The 17,124-nt window shown below is 33.3% G+C and overlaps 1 protein-coding gene across 7 annotated transcripts in view; it reads left to right on the top strand.

The window, feature by feature from the left end:
- The window catches only part of LOC117180885 (obscurin), a 250,331-nt gene that overhangs the window by 128,867 nt on the left and 104,340 nt on the right, over positions 1-17,124 (top strand). For all 7 annotated transcript variants that reach the window (XM_033373461.1, XM_033373455.1, XM_033373460.1 and 4 more), the window contains 2 exons: positions 9,636-9,767; positions 11,171-11,341. In XM_033373461.1, coding sequence (XP_033229352.1) covers positions 9,636-9,767; positions 11,171-11,341 — 303 coding nt within the window. The remainder of the gene's footprint in view (positions 1-9,635; positions 9,768-11,170; positions 11,342-17,124) is intronic.

Here is a 17,124-nt window from a genome sequence, read left to right as displayed (position 1 = left end):
GTCCTTCCAACATTCCGGCAGTTATTCGACAGATCTAGCTCTATGCCAGTCGTGTACTTGTTTACGGATTCGTACCACTGTGGAAACTCAACAATAAAGTTGGGATATCTACGGATATCGGCATAAATGATAAATAAAGGTTTGTTTTATTAATTAGACCCGTCACACCCTAATATTCTATGATATTTTTCCTTTAATGTTATGCTTTTAGTTTTCTGAGTCATATTCACTTCTACACTATCTACAAAGCTAATCATATTATAAAATTTGTTTTCTTTTATAGCAATTGCAATCAACTGATCTTTTACATTATAGATATCACATGAATTTTTGGAATGAAAAAATTTTATTTTTCTCTGTTACTTTACCATAACTAATCAGATTACGATCCATATCTTTAACATAATAAACATTCGGAATTTTTATATGTTTCTTTTCGCCATTCACAACCAAATAAGTTTCTACTGTACCTATCTAGTTGCTTTAGAGTATTTACCATTTGCTACTTTTACATCTACCGGAGATTTCAAATCAATAGAATTACAAAAATACAAAGTATTATTTACTATATGATCCGTGCAACCACTATCAAGTATCCAAACTATTTTCAAATCATTATAATCAGTCGCTTCAACATTCAAACTTGCAATGTTTACATTAGTTTTGACCTCTACATCAAACGAACTCGCATATCTCTCGCTATTATTCGTCTGTAACAGTTACCTTATTGTTGTCTGTCTTCCTTTCTCTGAGACCAGCCATAAACTCTTACTCTCGCTTCGTTATATCGTTGGCTACCAAAGCCTCTCCTCATGCCACGACCACCGCGGATTCCAGCGCTGTTTCATTGTTGGTTGTAGTTCAATTGCCCTTGGGTTAGTGCTTGACGACCGCCTCCTCGCCACTGCGAGTTGCTTCCTCTAATTCAGAAAAAAATAACCAAAATTTAATAACTTTCAACACAGTAACAATGATAAAAACGAAAAAAAGACGTCTTCTAATTTTAAAAAATTGAAACCCAAAATTTTCTTTATTCCAAGTTAATAAAAATGTAAAATATTGCTAAATATTAATATATAGTTTTTTTTAATTGGAAATTTTTAAATTGAACATAAGTTAAAATTAAATTTTTTAGATTAAAAGAATATTTGCATAGGATTTAAAATTTAATAGAAGAGTCTAATTATGAATCTATTTTTATAAAATTATTTATATTTAATTTGAAAATAATGCATGAGTTTTCATTCGGATGTTAAAATTTGTTTAACTGTGTAAGATCTTGTCAAATCAATTATTGTGCATTTTTCAACACTTCATCTAAAGTTTAGTTTTAAAAATAATTGATTTATTTATATTTGCGATGGTCTATTTTTTATAAAACAATGAATGAGTTAATAATTTAAAATGTTAGAAATTGAACAAAAGATAAAATTTTTAAATATAACTTATTTTAAAATTATATTGCATCATGCAATATGAAATTGATGATTTTTGATGTGATTGGATAGATTTTTCTTTAAAAAATATGTGAAATTCCCGGTCAAAAAATATTTTTTCTCTCATTTCTCGACTTTCCAGTCTCTACAAATTTCGAGTTTTCCCAGAATTCCGGTCCGAAAATCACGCTGTTTTCCGATCCAGCGACCACTCCGTTTTATTCCTTGAAATATTCTTTACCATATGATTTAGTTTAAAATAAATCTATTTAATTACTTTTAAGTAGGAACTAAATAAAAACATTTTACAAAACAATTGTTGTTCGTTGAAAGATCAATTTAGATTTCACTTAATTGCACTCAACAATCACTCTTTAAATTATAGACAAATTCTCTGCCAAAAGCTTTTTCCTTCAAATTGAAGAACCAATGGCACATAACAGCTTAATTCTCGAAGGAAATTGATTAAAACTGAAGTAACCGACACATCAGACATCAAGACAGAAATTAATTCAGACGCTAATTGATGTGTCAAAGCAAATACGACTCACACCGACTATGTGTAGCATTCACATCACTGTTTGTGCAAATTGGATCAAGAAATCTTTGGTCTTTCTCCATCTCTCAACACTCGTCCCTTAGATCTACAATTTCGCTTTAAATGTTATTTTTCATTCACAAAGATAAAGAGTCGTCCGTATATAAATTATATACAATTATTTGACACCCTCCCTCCCCCTAGCTTGTATATAACAGTATATAACAAATCGCCCCTCCATTTGTTAAGTTACTTCCAGATATATGCTTTTTGCACTATAAATACAACGTTTTCTATGTGTACAAAAATTATTGCCAATTTTTTGTCTTCAGTTTTCTACAAGAAAAATTAATGTAAAATCACTTTCATACTTCCCCTAATTTCACTTACTTTCCCAACTTCCTCATCCCTTATTTACCCCAATTTCTCTAATCCTCTTAAGAACTTACTTAAGAACTTACTTAAGAAGTAAGTTTACTTCACCTTCCCATATTTCATTTCAGTTCCCCACTCTACCGCCATTATTTTCCCTCACTTCCCGTACTTTTCCCTCTCCTCACTTTCCCTTATTCCTCGTACTCTCCCTTCCCTCACCCCACCCCCTCATTTTCCATATTTCTCCTACTTTTTCTCCCATCACTTCCGCTCTCCCCTCCTCCAAATTTTCCTACTTCACTGACTTCTCCGCCTCACATTTCCATCTACTTATTTCCCATTATTTACCCTACTTTCTCTCCTCTTATATCTCCAACACACCATCTCTCCAATTCTTCTCACTTCCTATCCTTGGAAAAAAGTACTTAGTATAGAATGAAAATAATTTGTTATTCGAAATAAAAATTACGAATAACTATTTATTTGTAAAAATATTTGAAAACTTATATTTGAGCCTAAATTAGGTTTTAGGAAATTGTTTCTAGTTTTTTTAAAGTTATGTAAATATAATATTCCTAATTTGATTTTTCGGAATTTTTCAGTCGTCTCATTTTTAGAAATCAATTGAAATGCTTTGAAATTTTTTTAATATTTCTTAAAAAATTAATTTTTTTAAACAAAAAATAATTTTCCCAGGAATTCCAAGAAAATTTGTTTATGATGTAAAAACCTTTCAAAAACATTAAAAAGATCTAGAATTTTATTTGGAAATCTTTAAAAATGTAGATTTTGTTTTAAAAGATTTGAAATCTGTTTAAATTTTTTTTTATTTTTAAAACGGGTATTCAGCTTATAAACATTTTTAAGAATTTGGAAATCTTATTAAATATTTTATTAAAATAGATTTAAAAAAATAATAATAATTTTTAGTATAATTACACAATTGTGCTTTAAATTCTAAGAGATGATATATCCAGGGCGTTATTAGCGAGTTTGACTGTATAACATTTTATACGGGTAAAGCTTCCGCTGGCGATAAGGAATATTTGTTTCATGTTTCAGATACGTATTTATTTTGATTTAGAAGAAGACTCGTTACAAAGGATTTTTACATGGATCGTATAAACGCCGGCTTTTAGCTCCATTCGCGCGGGGTACCAGGAGTTTAAAAATAAAACACCCGGAATGTAAGATTTAAAGATGTGTTTCCTAATATAACGGATTTGCCTAACATTGTTGGCACTTGTAGAACGATTTAGATATTTGGTAAAATTCCAATCTGTAGCAAGGAGTTACTTTGCTCGGAGAGAAATTGACGAGTCCGAAAATAAATTAGAGTAAAGGTGAGGTTCAAGCCCTCTGTGTTGGATAAGCCGAGATTTTGGCAGTAGTGGCATTCAATGGGCAACAAACGATTTAGTATGAAAACTTCAAGGTGTTGGTTAGACCACATCCACTCATAAGTCAGCAGAAACTGTTAACCCGACACTTTGACTTTGATTTTGAATGACAGGGATGAATGAAAGGACCAAGAAGAGTGATAGGAATTTAGCTTCTAAAATCGTGTCTAGTGTCTACATTCAAATAGGAGATCAATCAGAATAAAAGATGAATTTTAATTAGATGATAAAATACAATGTTGAATTTCTTGATCAAGAATAGATCATTAGAGGGGCAAGTGGGGCGGGCACCCCTCCGCCCAGATATTCAAGGGCAAACAATTAAAAAATTAAAATATGTATATCAGGTACATCAAGTTCAACATAAGGCGTAAGACGATTTTGAAAAGGAGTGCTTTGGTCAACTTTGACTGTTTCTTGTGAATTAAGAAATAACAGGAAAAGGATGCACTTAATTACAGTGAAACTCTTCTATAGCGCCGATTTTTGGGCCGACGGTGGGTGGGAACTAACTCATTATAGCCCGCTCGACTTTTGTTTCTTCATGCCGAAGTGCTAGCCTGAGTGACAACCGCAGACCCCGTGTATCCCGCACAGCTCCTGTTACACCTACTTGCGGCGCAGCGTGAATTCACCGAAGGGCTATAGAAGGGTGGGCTATTAAAGGGTTTCACTGTATTATATTTTATTTCATGCAGTTCCGTAAAGGGCACAATTCAGTTAATCAGATTGCAAAAATAACCAATGACATTACAAAAATTACAATAATAAAATGTATATAATAATTCTGATAAGTTCGTATCTCAGAAAGAAACATCTTTTTTTGGTACACGAAATTGTTAAATCCAACATAAAGAGAATTGGTGTCCTTCAACAATCATTTAGAGGCTCACAATTATTTTTTTATATTAATGATATACCTAGCACAAAAAAATGTTAAATTCACTCTTGTTCTGGATGATAAAGCTTTTTAAATTTCGTCATATAGATTAGACACTATTGTAAATGGATTTCAAATTGCTGCAAACAGACCTCTAAAATTTTTCAATAAATGGAAAATTAAGAATAATGTAGGAATAATGGAAGTGATCAATCAATTATAAGTCAGAGGTCAATAGGATCTCTAATAAAATGAAATCCATTACTCAGGGGCAGACGCAGAAAAATATTTCTGGTGGGGGGTTTCAAAAAAAAAAAATATATATATATATATGTATGTATGTATGTATGTATATCCCATGCATAGCTTAGCGGCGTCGGCCTTTAATACGAAAGGCCGAAAGTTTCGGGGGGTGGGGACCTAAACACCTCCCCTGGATCCGCCACTGCCATTACTGAATAGGAGACCAAAATTAAGTATTAGAAAAAAAATTATTTATATAATGATAATCAATTCTGCGTTGACATATGTGTGCTCTGTGTGAAGGTAACAATTTCAAGAATTTTCTTTTTGTATAAAATAAATTCTTAAGAAATATTGGTAATTATCGTCATTGCGAAAGTATTAATGAATTGAACCAAGATTTAAATATAGAATATATAAAAGATTATAATACAAAAGGTACTCGAGAGTTGAAAATCTTTCTAATGAACTTATTAACAAAATTATTTACGAAACATCTAAATGTAAGCATAGATGAATCATGCATATATTTTTTATGACCAATCTATTTGTATAATCTTAATATTATTCAAAAAATTGAAACACAACTAGGGGCTAAGATGTCTGTTTTTTATTGTTTCTCCAGATAATATACCATTAAAGTTCACTTATTAATTTGTTTAAATAATCATATTGTGAAAGTGCACTATTTATAATATAATTTGGGAAGGTTATATGAAACAATAAACAAAGATTAAAACTAAAGTAAAAAGAGCTTTATTTCCACAATATCGAAAAAGCAGTAACAAAAAATTGGAATAATTTGAAAATATCTTATCTGCTGGAAAATCATTTAAAAAAATGAAATTAATACATATTTTGGAGGACTTTTGTAGAAACTTCATGATTATATGTTTCATATATTTCACGAAAATAGTTTTCTTACTAAAAGGAATATTGCAATTTTGCCAACTTTTTAACTCAAACTTTAATTTCCTGCAACATGCATCAGAAAAATTGTGCTATTTTTGCAATATATTCTTTAAAAATAGTGAAATGGGCTTCACATTATTCTCATTTTGTACCGAATTTCGACAATTTTGTTAAATAGTTATCCTTTTTTATTGGAAATTCGTCTTTTTGCATTGAAAATTTCAGTATTTTCTAAAAATGTGTCATTTTAATTCCAAAATTCATATATTTTAGTAGAAATTCCATCTTTCTTCGATCAAAACTCAACTGTTTGTCTGAAAATTCAACTATTTTGTTCAAAAGTCAAGTTTCTTGAATTATAATGGAACTTCATAGTTAAAAATTAATATTCTCTGATTAAGGGTTCAACTATTTTGTTTAAGAAATTTTTCTGAACTGAAAATTCAACTGCGTGGGTAAAAGTTGAACCTCTCTGTTGAAAATTTGTTATTTTTATTTTTTTAATGGAGGTTTATCTCTTTTGTTTAAAATTTAACTATTTTGTTGAAAATTAATTGTTTGCTGAAAACTCATATTTTCTGTTTGAAAATTAAACTTTGTACAGAAAATTCATCTTTTAGCTTGAAAGTTTCGCAAATTGGGTTAATCTTTTTCATTCATAACTGGAGAATCTTTATTTTTTGAAAATTCGCCTTCTAGACTTCAAAATTCATTTTTTGTATGAAATTTCATCTTTTTTGGTTGAAATATCAAGTAATATATTTTTTTAGTAGAGTATTGATCTTTTTAGTCTGAAAGTTCGATCAATTTCTTGAAAATTTAATGAGTTTATTAAAAATTTAAGTATATTGTTAAAAAGTTATCTTTTGTCGTAGAAAAGTCATTTTGTTTTGTTTATAAAAGATTCTACTTTCAAAATATTGCGAGAATAAAATGCTGGTATTTGAATTTTAATGGTCATGGAAAATGAAAAATTGTTCAAAGAAAAATACAAGGGAAAATCAGGGAATTTTAGAAATTTATGTATTAAAGTAATTTAAGTATGTTAGGCCCTTAAGCTTAAAGATAAAAAAGACGCTACACAGTATTGCCGTCCCAGGTGCAGAAAACCCCTTCATATTCAATTAAAAAAAAAAAACCAAGAGCATATTCCGGAAAATCTGATCTGTACATACCGTTATAATTGCATTTAAATTATATGGTAAAAATATTACAAACGATTTATCCTTGTTAACATATTTTGAATGCAAAGAAACTCTTAGTCGTTTGTAGAGCCTTTATATTTCAATCAAAAACAACTCATGTCGTGATGCTTTCAATAAACAGATTAATATTTCTATTGTATCAGAATACTGGCAAAAGCTAAAATTATTATTCACACGATTTCTGATTTTATATGACTCCGGAAAATTATTTATTGAAAATTTCACGTCTAGAGACTTTGCAATTCCAAATCTCTTAATGCTTGTTGGACACTTTCCCAAAATTCTAAATACATTGCAACTCGCGGTAAGAATGCGCATTGAATGAATCATTGGCAATGTACTCGTTATAGTCTTTCATTTTTGTTTTAGGTACTTTAAACTTTAAAGGTTCAATAGATTGATTGCTAAAAAGTTGACCGTTTTAGAGAATCAGTTTTTCAAAAAATAAAAAATTTCCAAGTTTTCTAAAACATTTTTTCAAAGTTGTGGGTTATCCCCTTATGCTCTTATGGTTCCAGACCATTCATCTGCCGAATAGATAAATATTTAAAAATTTGGGAGAAATTACTATATTACCGTTTTATCTGAATTTGACTTCAGCCTTTCCCTGATTTTTACTTGACCAATTTTTCATTTCGCCTGACCATTAATATATATTCAAAGAACAGCATTTTATTCTCTTATATTTTTTGAGGGGCCTTCTCGTGAAGCTAAGAAAAGGCAAAATTGACCCCCTCCCTCGTAACAGACCATCACAATGTGACGGTCACACCACATTTCCTGCTCGGAAATGAGAAAACAAATTGTTTCGTAGTCGATATAATAAAGTGACGAAAAATAAAACGAATAAGCAATTTCATTCAATTTGCTTTGTCATGTGAAGTTACACAATAATGATATTTTTATATTTTTGTATTTCAAAACAAAAATCATTATAATTTCAACAAGATTTATAATACTTAAACAATTTTTAAAAGTGATAGTGCTTTTTTTAAATTGATAGGTTTCACTTAAACAATCCTATAGTTGAAAGTTGGTTGCAGCTTCCCATAGAGTAATGGAAAAGTGAAACAGGCACGTTCGAGTGATCTCTTTCTTTGTTTCTATGTTGCTTTATAAAAAAACTAATAATTATTTAAATAATTTTAAATAAAAAATTAAGAGTTTGCCCTTTTTTCTACAAGTCAATTTGTTTACGTAGTCAACTAAGAATGTTGATTCGGTGACTCCATTCTATATTACTTTGCAAATTTCCGAGAGCTATTAATTATTTACATTATATACCTCATAATTGTGCAATTTATAACGTAAGAATGTAAGTTTATTACGCAATTACATTGTATTTCTTTATTTGTGATCTCGCGAGGGTTCGAGTAGTGAACAAGCGATCACAGGAAAAATTAAAGATCAGGTTTACATTGATTCCAAGTGAAAGATTCACCACAACAAAAATTAACCTTGCCAGATAAACCTGACATGATTCGAAGATAATTTCCTATTTTTAATCCCTCCTGGATAATCTTTCGCCTTATAATCGCTCCATTTTTATTCGAGGTGTAGCGACAATTTCGACGCCAGCGCTCTCAAGCCTCGTTTAATTTAATTAAAGTGGAGAGAAATGGGGATTTCCATCTGTCAGTTACTTTTTGCGCTTTTGCTAAATGGCATTAAGTAAGTTTTGATTCTACTACCACTAGGATAGTCTAATTTATTTCGGAGGAAATATGTAAGTAAAAACAAATTTTTTCGTGTTATCTGTTGCTGATTCTACATGTTTTATGGAAATTTCCTCACTTCAGCCTGTAGAAAATTGTAACTTTTTTCTGTGATTGTTTTAAATCTGGTGTCCCGATTTATAACTCGAATTCATTCAAACGTTGCCTTTTCCCATTGCTGCTAAGGACTTTGCTGCTACAAAGGTCCGGGACCTGCTTGTACGTTGTCATATTGCTCTTTCTTGCAATATGGAGGTTTTGCGATATCATTGTGCGATATATTTTTCGCCGTGTAATAGCCTTCGCTTTTCTATTATTTTATATACTAGATATCATATCAGTTACAAAAATGTTGTATTAAAATTGTATGATTGAAAAAAGTAGACAAATACTGTTTTACAGCCTAGTAAACTTTCTGGCAATCACTCTATAGATCTAGCAAATGGTACAACGGTTTCTTTGATATTTGAGTGATATGCTTACGTCGGACTGAAAATAATTATAAGCAACTTTCGTCTCGTTTCCGAGACTATTGTTAGAACCTCACGTGGGTGACTTTCTGTTATATCTAGAAGAATGACTAAAATAAATTCCACCCTCTCAGAACAGTTCATTCAGCAATCGTTAAATACTTTGGCTCAGGTCATACAAAATTTATGAGACATTTTCTGCCACGTGGAAACCATGTTTATAGCTTCTTTAACAAATTATTGGGTTATTGCTTTTTTGTTTATGCCCCATAAATTTTCAAATATTCCGTAAAATTTGTTTCGATTGTTTCTCAAATAAAAAATTTCCTACACTTGTAACAAAATGCATCGAATTTTACAAATCGTCTTCGACTTATTTTCGGCTCGCCGTCAACTCACTTTGGACTCACCGAAATATTTGATGAATTTATGTATTTTATATGACTTTTTTCTTTTTTCAGGGTGTATGTACGGACAACGAAGGGGAAAGAAGGATGGCTCCCCACCTCCATTGTTATGCAAACGGCTCTCAGCGACGAAAGCTCAACTCTCACAACCTCCCATCGACCAGAAGACTCTCACTATCGAAGAGAGTGAGTTAATTAAAAAAATTAATTGAAAAAACTACCTAGAAAGTGACAAATGCATCCCGTACAGAAATTTTGTCGTGACATCGATCGGGCCCCGACCTGGCAGCCCTAAATAAGGCGTAAAATAGACGTCCCGATTGGATAAGAATCTGGCTTCCGGATTAACAACCGGGGCGTAACCTGCGCCCTATTTGGCCAGATCGGGCCCCGATCAGGGCATGAATTTCATTCCTTATCCGGGCCAGATCGGTAAATTTGTTATGCACACTAAAAAAATGTTTTTTGATGTAAACAAATCGCTTTATTAGATATTTCAATTGTGAAGTCCACGTGGTTTCATATTGATTAGCAGTGTTTAGTCACTTAATTATAGCAAAATATTAACAATTATATCAATACAAATAATCAGTTAATACAACACGATATTGATTATAACCTAGCTGCAAACTTTCTTTAATAATAATTAAAATGTTAATAACAAACAAAATTTGGTTTAAAAAATATTTTCTTTTCTTTGTTATTATAGTTTGAAGTATATCTTATTACAAGTAAATTAGATATGGTGATATGGAAGCAGAAAATTAACGTAATCAGATAAAGCGTATTCCATATACACTACTTTATAACTTTTAATAAAATATTTAAAAAGACAAAAATTATTTTTTTTTATTTAAATAATTACAGAAAAAATTATTCGTATTTGTTTTAATACAGGTAGTAATGCTTGGGATGACGCTAGAATCTACACACTCTTTTCCTATTCACCTTCTTTCCCCTTTTTTAAAAAATTCTTCTATTTCCCTCTTTTTTCAAAAAACTTCCCCCTTTTCCTATTTTTTTGCTCAAATATGAACTGAATTACTAACACACAATTCATCTAGTTTAATTAAAAATTCCACTGTTATGTAGAAAATTTAATTGATTGAAGATGTAACTATTTTATTAAAAAGTCATCTTTTTAATCACAACTTCAAGTACTTGTTTTAAAGTTCAATTACTATGAAGAGGATTCATTTTTTATTGAAGATTCAGTTAATTGAAAAATTCAACTATTCGACTGACAAATTATATATTGTTTCATTATTATATTTTTTTAATCATGTTTTTTGTCCAGAATTAATCTTTTATAACTACAAATTTTAATATTTTACTTTTTTCTTTAGAATTACCCCTCTTAATTGAAAATTGATCTTATCTAGTTGAAAATTCAACTTTTTGGCTGAAATTCATCCTTTAAGGTTCAAATTTAATCTGTTTTTTTAACACTCAACTGTTTTTTAAATTGAAAATTCGCCTTTTCGTGTTAAAAAATCAACTAATTTGTTTAAACTTAAGCTACTTTTGTAGCTTAAGTGTTTGGTTGAAAATGTAAACAAAAATGGACTAATAAATATTAATTTTTTTAGGGCGGCTGTAAAGGAACTGGTCGAGACCGAAGAAGAATTTGGAAGAGACCTCCAGCAAGTCGTGGAAAGATACTTGAAACCTCTGGATAATCCAGGAGTGCCTCGAATTGTTCGCGACAATAAAGAAATCATCTTCTCAAATCTTAAGCAAATCGCCGAATTTCACAATACGTAAGTATTAACAATGAAAACCAACACATCACAGTCAATCGTCAACTCATTGCGACAAAAATACGAAAACAAAATCACCGAAACAACACTCTAAAAAAGAGAAAAACAAATCTCACTTAAATAACAATTAAATCACTTTCGCTCTCATATAATAATCTACATCATCAATACACACAATAATTTATTTCTCGTAGCAATTGAAGTAAAAAAACCGTAAGTCATGGTTTGAAATTATTGGTGTCGTCTGTGTGTTTCTAACAAGTTTGTCACAATTTTCAAAACAAATGTGGCGTTTTAATTCCTGTGTTTCTAAAAATCAAATATCACCACCCCGTCATTGCATATTTTAGTAACTTTTTTTTAAGCAATTTGATTTTTACCTCTGTGTTTAGTTTCTGTTTAAATAAGAACGTCAATTTTGTATTGAGTGAAAAAATTTTCCATCTTAATAGTTAGTAATCAAATTTAAAAAACATTAATATAAGGCTTATAAAAATAAGTTTTGTAGCCTATTAAGATTTTATTTAAGTCGCGTGAACCTTCTCCTTCCATACACGTACGTTCAGCTGATTCCTCTTCCATCATTTTACCATATGCTTTTCATTACCGAACTTCTTCTTCCTCTACTTACCCTTCTTCTCTGTTCCCCCCTAACATTCCGCCTTCTCGTACTACCCTTTCAAAGTCCGAAATTCCCTACTCCTACTGACCATCATTTCTAATCATTGACCCTACTTCCCCTCACCTCAGCATCACCACTTCATCTTCTCTAATTCCCACTACTTCCCTTTCCCTATTTCATCCACTCTCGCAAACCCTCATTTATCCTAATTTCCCTCTCGTTATTTCATCTTATGTCTTCTCCATTACCCAACTACATTCTCCTCTAATTCCCCCTCTTTCCGCTTCCCAAGCCAACACTCCCCTTGCAATATTTACCCTTGTTTCTTAGTATCGCCCTTACTTCCCCTCTCATATCATCATTTCTCCTTGTATCTCCTACTTTCTCCTTATTCCTCTTACTCCCCCTCCATTATTTTCTCCTTGGTTTGTTGTTTTCTCTACCATCACTTCATCCTATGCCCCCCGCCTTCCCTAACTTTTTGCTCCTCCACTTCTGCCTCTTATTTCTTCCTAAGCCAACACTATCTATAGTTCCCTTCCCCAAAAATCACTTCCCCTCCCCGATTTACTTTTATTTTCAATTATTGCCCCTACTTTCCTTCACTTAAACCGAATTCCCTTACTTCCCCTCTATGATGTTCTCTCACTTGCCCTACTCTCATAAAAACTCATTGTAACTCATTTCCCTTTCTTCGGCTCTCCTTTCTATCCCTATTTTTCTTTTTTTTTAATTTCCCGTCATTTTCTCTACTTTTCCTTCCTTATTTCCAATAATTTCCCCTACTTTTCTAACCCCTTATTTCACCCTCTTCTCCTCCTATAATTTCACCTTATTCTTCATCCCCTTCCCAACCTACTTCCCCTCTACTTTCCCCTCTTCTTGCTTCTAGAGATAACACTCCCTTTTCCACTGGTTTTCTTCCCCAGCCCTCACTTCCACTTCTCTATTTTCCGTTATTTCAAATTCTTTCCCATACTTGCCCTAACCTACTTCCCGGTCCATCATTTCCATCATTTCCCTTCCCATCATTTCTCCGCACTTTCCCTCCTTGGAAAACTTAACAATGAAAGGACGAAAACACGACCGAAACTATAATGGTTTCTGCCCGGTGCACATTAAAGCAAAAAAAAATATCAGTTGAAAAAGTGATATTCCGATCCGATTTCTAAACTGATTTAAGCATTTTTTTTAAATTTAATTTAATAAGATCTTGCAAATGTTTGTCATTACTGTTTTGAAAAAAGTTTTTTATTATTTTGTTACTTTTTAACAAACATGAAAAAAAGATATTTTTTCACTTCGTAAAGTACCTGTTTCCGAAGAATTTTTGAATTTAATCCGAAATACCTTGAATCAATAAAGCTATAATAAATACTTTCCTATATTACAACCAAATATTATGAACAATAATCCACAGGAAGTGTTTGTAATGAAATAAATCAAGTTTTTTCTACTAAAGCTACCAAAAATTGTGGGGGAATGTTACTTATCAGATTTAGTCATCCAATAAAAATTTATGAATATTTCAACATATTTAAATAACAAATGCACTGCTTGGTTATTCTTAGAGGCAAATACATGGTTTTTACAACATGATGTAGTGTCATTAAGTAATTTCTAAACTTTTAGTAATTTTACATGACAATCATAATATTTCAGTGTTAACCGATCGATGCCATTTGATAATTGTTTCGTCAAACCTATTTAAAAAATACATTTTTGTGCTATTTCTAATAGTAAAAACTTGGTTTTCTTAACGTAACCAACTGTTATTAACTAAGTTTTCAACTTTTTTATAAAATTCGATAACGTTCCACTACTGTCATTCTCATTAATATTTTTATAGACAAATTTCAGTCTCTCTCATACGGTCACTTTCATTTTAAGCGTCCATAAAATTTTTTGTTCACTACTGTAGAAAGACAAAAATTGGTCTATAAAATTATTAATGACCATACAAAATAGTGGATCTTTATCGATGTTTTTAAAAAAACAAGTTTAAAAATAGTTCTTAACAATTGGTCAGGTTAAAAAAAATACGTTTTTACCTTCAGGAACAACCGAAAAAGGTATTTGTTAATTAAGTTTTCTGAAACAATTAATAATTGTTATCGGACTTCTGGTAGGGATCGCGAGCAGTTAGCACGCGCGCGAGATCGGACGTCAAGAAAATCGAGTTTTCCGTAGTTTTTCGGTACATACGGTCTATAGCGCATTGGATTTGAATTAAGTGAAGGTAATTACATATGAGCGAGTGCTCTCAGTAAATGGGGTGACTTGTGGGATTATATTTTTGGAAAGGAAGTTGAAGTAATGGGAGACAGTGAGGTTAGGAAGATTGGTGGGAAAGATGGCGACCAGGACGGATTGTCACCGTCATCACCGGTAACAGAGCGACCTGCAGCACTACCTTTTTCTGAAAATGAGCAGAGTGGACAAGTACTACCGAGAAAGGAAGCAGCAGAGACGGAGGAGAAGGGAGAAAATCGATCTATCGATACGAGCGACTCGACACGGCTAGATCAGCAACCAGAAATGAGAAAGAGGCGACCCGGGCGTCCTAGTAGAACAGAAACACTGTCCAGAGAAAATGCCAAGAGCGCCAGAAGACTAGCAGGATTCCTGGTTCATAATAACGACCAATCGCTTTTTAAGACCTCGAGCAAACTACAGAGATCTCCAGTAGGGAAAATGATAACGGGGAAAAAGGGAATACTGGAAGAAAAAGACATCTCAAATGATGAAGTACCATTGATAGAAGAATCAGAAGCAGGAGACTTGAATACAGGGGAATTATCGGGTGAAGCAGAAGATAGCGAAGTCGAGGGAAACGGAAGCTGCAACACGGAGCAGGAGGTAATAAGCGGTGTACATACGAAACAGTGGAACGAAGTGATAAGAGGAATTCTTAACGACTGTTGGGACTCAAGAGTGCAGAAGGAAATTGGCAACTTCAGAATGCAAGTGGGAGAACTCAAAAGACAAATAGAGGAAGGAGTGGGAAAAGAAGCGGCCACTACTTCGGCTCTTAGAAAATCGAGAGAACGGGAGAAGGAACCGGCTGAAGAGTTATCAGCTGTGAAGGAAGAATTGGCGAGAGTAAGGTACGAGCTTGGGTTGATAGAACAGGGACAATACAGGAGAAATATGCAGGTGTCAAGCGATGACACGATTGAATCAGCCGATGAGGACTCACAGCAAATGAAGGACAGGAATGGGAATATTGATGTAAACAGAAGCAGAGAGAACTCGAGACAGAGTTGGGAGGGAGAAGAGCCATACCGAATTAACCGTGCCCGATCAGAGTCTCGACAGAGAAACGGAGATAAACATAATGAAAATATGAGCGAGCAAAATTAACCGGAGAAGCTTGGTGGGGGCGAGCTGGAGTATGAACTTGAACAAAGACGGAAGAGACGACACAGTGTTATAGTGCGAGGTTTTCGGTCAAGAGGGAGAGTTCTGGGAGAGGAAATAAGAACGACGTTATTGGACTTGACAGGTGTTAATGTTACGATTAAAAGTCTAAGACATATAGCCGGGGGAATTTTGATTAAACTGGATTCATGGGGGGCAAAGAGACGGTTACTGGCCAACAAGCAAAGACTCGGAGGGACCAGAATCTTTGTCGACGATGACCTGACATGCAGAGAGAAGCAGATTCAGGATTGGGTTTGAAGCAAAGTTGGGGCTTTAGGGTTACATAAGATATTAAATGGGCTATGCATTGAAGGGAAATTGGCTCGCGGCTGGGAAAAAGCGCAGATATTTCTTATCCACAAAGGGGGGAATGAAAGTGAAACGGGTACGAAGAAAGCCAGGCAGGTTTTAGGAGGGATAGGGCTACTCGAGATCATGTGTGGATTTTCAATTCGCTAATCAGCAACAAACTAAAAAAAAATTAAATATGATTAGAAAGATTTACAGTAAGACATTAAATGAGGTTATTACGAGCCAAGGGATCAAAAACTCATTTTCTAAAAACAGGGGCGTGAGGCAAGGGTGTCCACTCAGTCCAACCTTGTTCAATATATTTATAGGATATGGATGAGGCTTGGGAAAAAGGAAACGTAGGAGGATCAGTAATAGTAGGAAGCAAAATTTTTTGACTCAAGCTTGCGGACGATGTGGCTTTAGTGGCGGACCATGCGGAGGGGCTCACGAAAATACTACAAAATCTAGAGAGATATGTCAAAAAGAATAAATTGGAAATTAACGGAAATAAGAGCAAGGTAATGATATTCAGGAAACGGAGGAGAAGGGCACAAAGGAAGAGATGGGAAGTGGAGGGTAAGGAATTGGAAGTAGTTAATAGTTTTAAGTATTTGAGATATTTTTTTCGGCGGGAGGAACTTGCACAAAACATACAGAAAAAATAGCGGGGAAAGCTAGAATTGCCGCAAATGCAGCATGGGGTGTTCTGAAGAGAGCAAGAATTAATAGGTTGAGTAAAAGATTGTATCTGATGGACACGTTGGTGAAAGCAGGAGGAATGTACGGCGTCGAAAATTGGGGCTAGGCAGGTTTGTTAAAATGGCAATAGGAGTTGATACATCAACTCCAGGCTACGCCTGGAGAATGGAGACAGGAAGACAAAGTTTAGAAATCGAAGTTCGGGCAAAAAGGGGTCGAAAGGGGGGCGAGAAGAAGAGGTCAAAAAGAACTAAGAGAAAAGAATCGAGACGATTCTCGCACAAGAAATACAGGGAGATTGGGGGAAAATAGACAGGTCGTCTTATTGTAGCGGGTATAAAAGTTGAAAATTGCAATTGGGAAGGGAGGATGTAAATATAAGTGAAAGGGATAAAGAGCAGTGGGCACGATTAAGATGTGAGAATGTGGGGAAAGCGGGAAATAAAGGATACGAGAACACAATATGCAGACTATACAAAGAAGAGGAGGAAAACATTCTCCATGTATGGAAATGTGAAGGGGCTAGTCAGGTAGTAGAGAAGAAATGTGTGGAGGCGGTGAAAGATTGGAAGATGTGGAAGGGGTGAAAGATTGGAGCAAGGGAAAAAGAAAGTGCAAGTGATTTGTAAAATATCAGCCTTATAGCTTTCTAGTTCTTTTCAAGTTGTTTTGTATAGTAATTGTAAGTTCTTTATATAAGAGGGTTTTCAAATGGAAAAACAGAAAGGTATGCATGAATTGAATA

The sequence above is a fragment of the Belonocnema kinseyi genome, chromosome 9, assembly GCF_010883055.1.
Source record: "Belonocnema kinseyi isolate 2016_QV_RU_SX_M_011 chromosome 9, B_treatae_v1, whole genome shotgun sequence".
NCBI classification, from domain to species: Eukaryota; Metazoa; Arthropoda; class Insecta; order Hymenoptera; family Cynipidae; genus Belonocnema; species Belonocnema kinseyi.
This window is presented reverse-complemented; position numbering and strand designations above follow the sequence as displayed.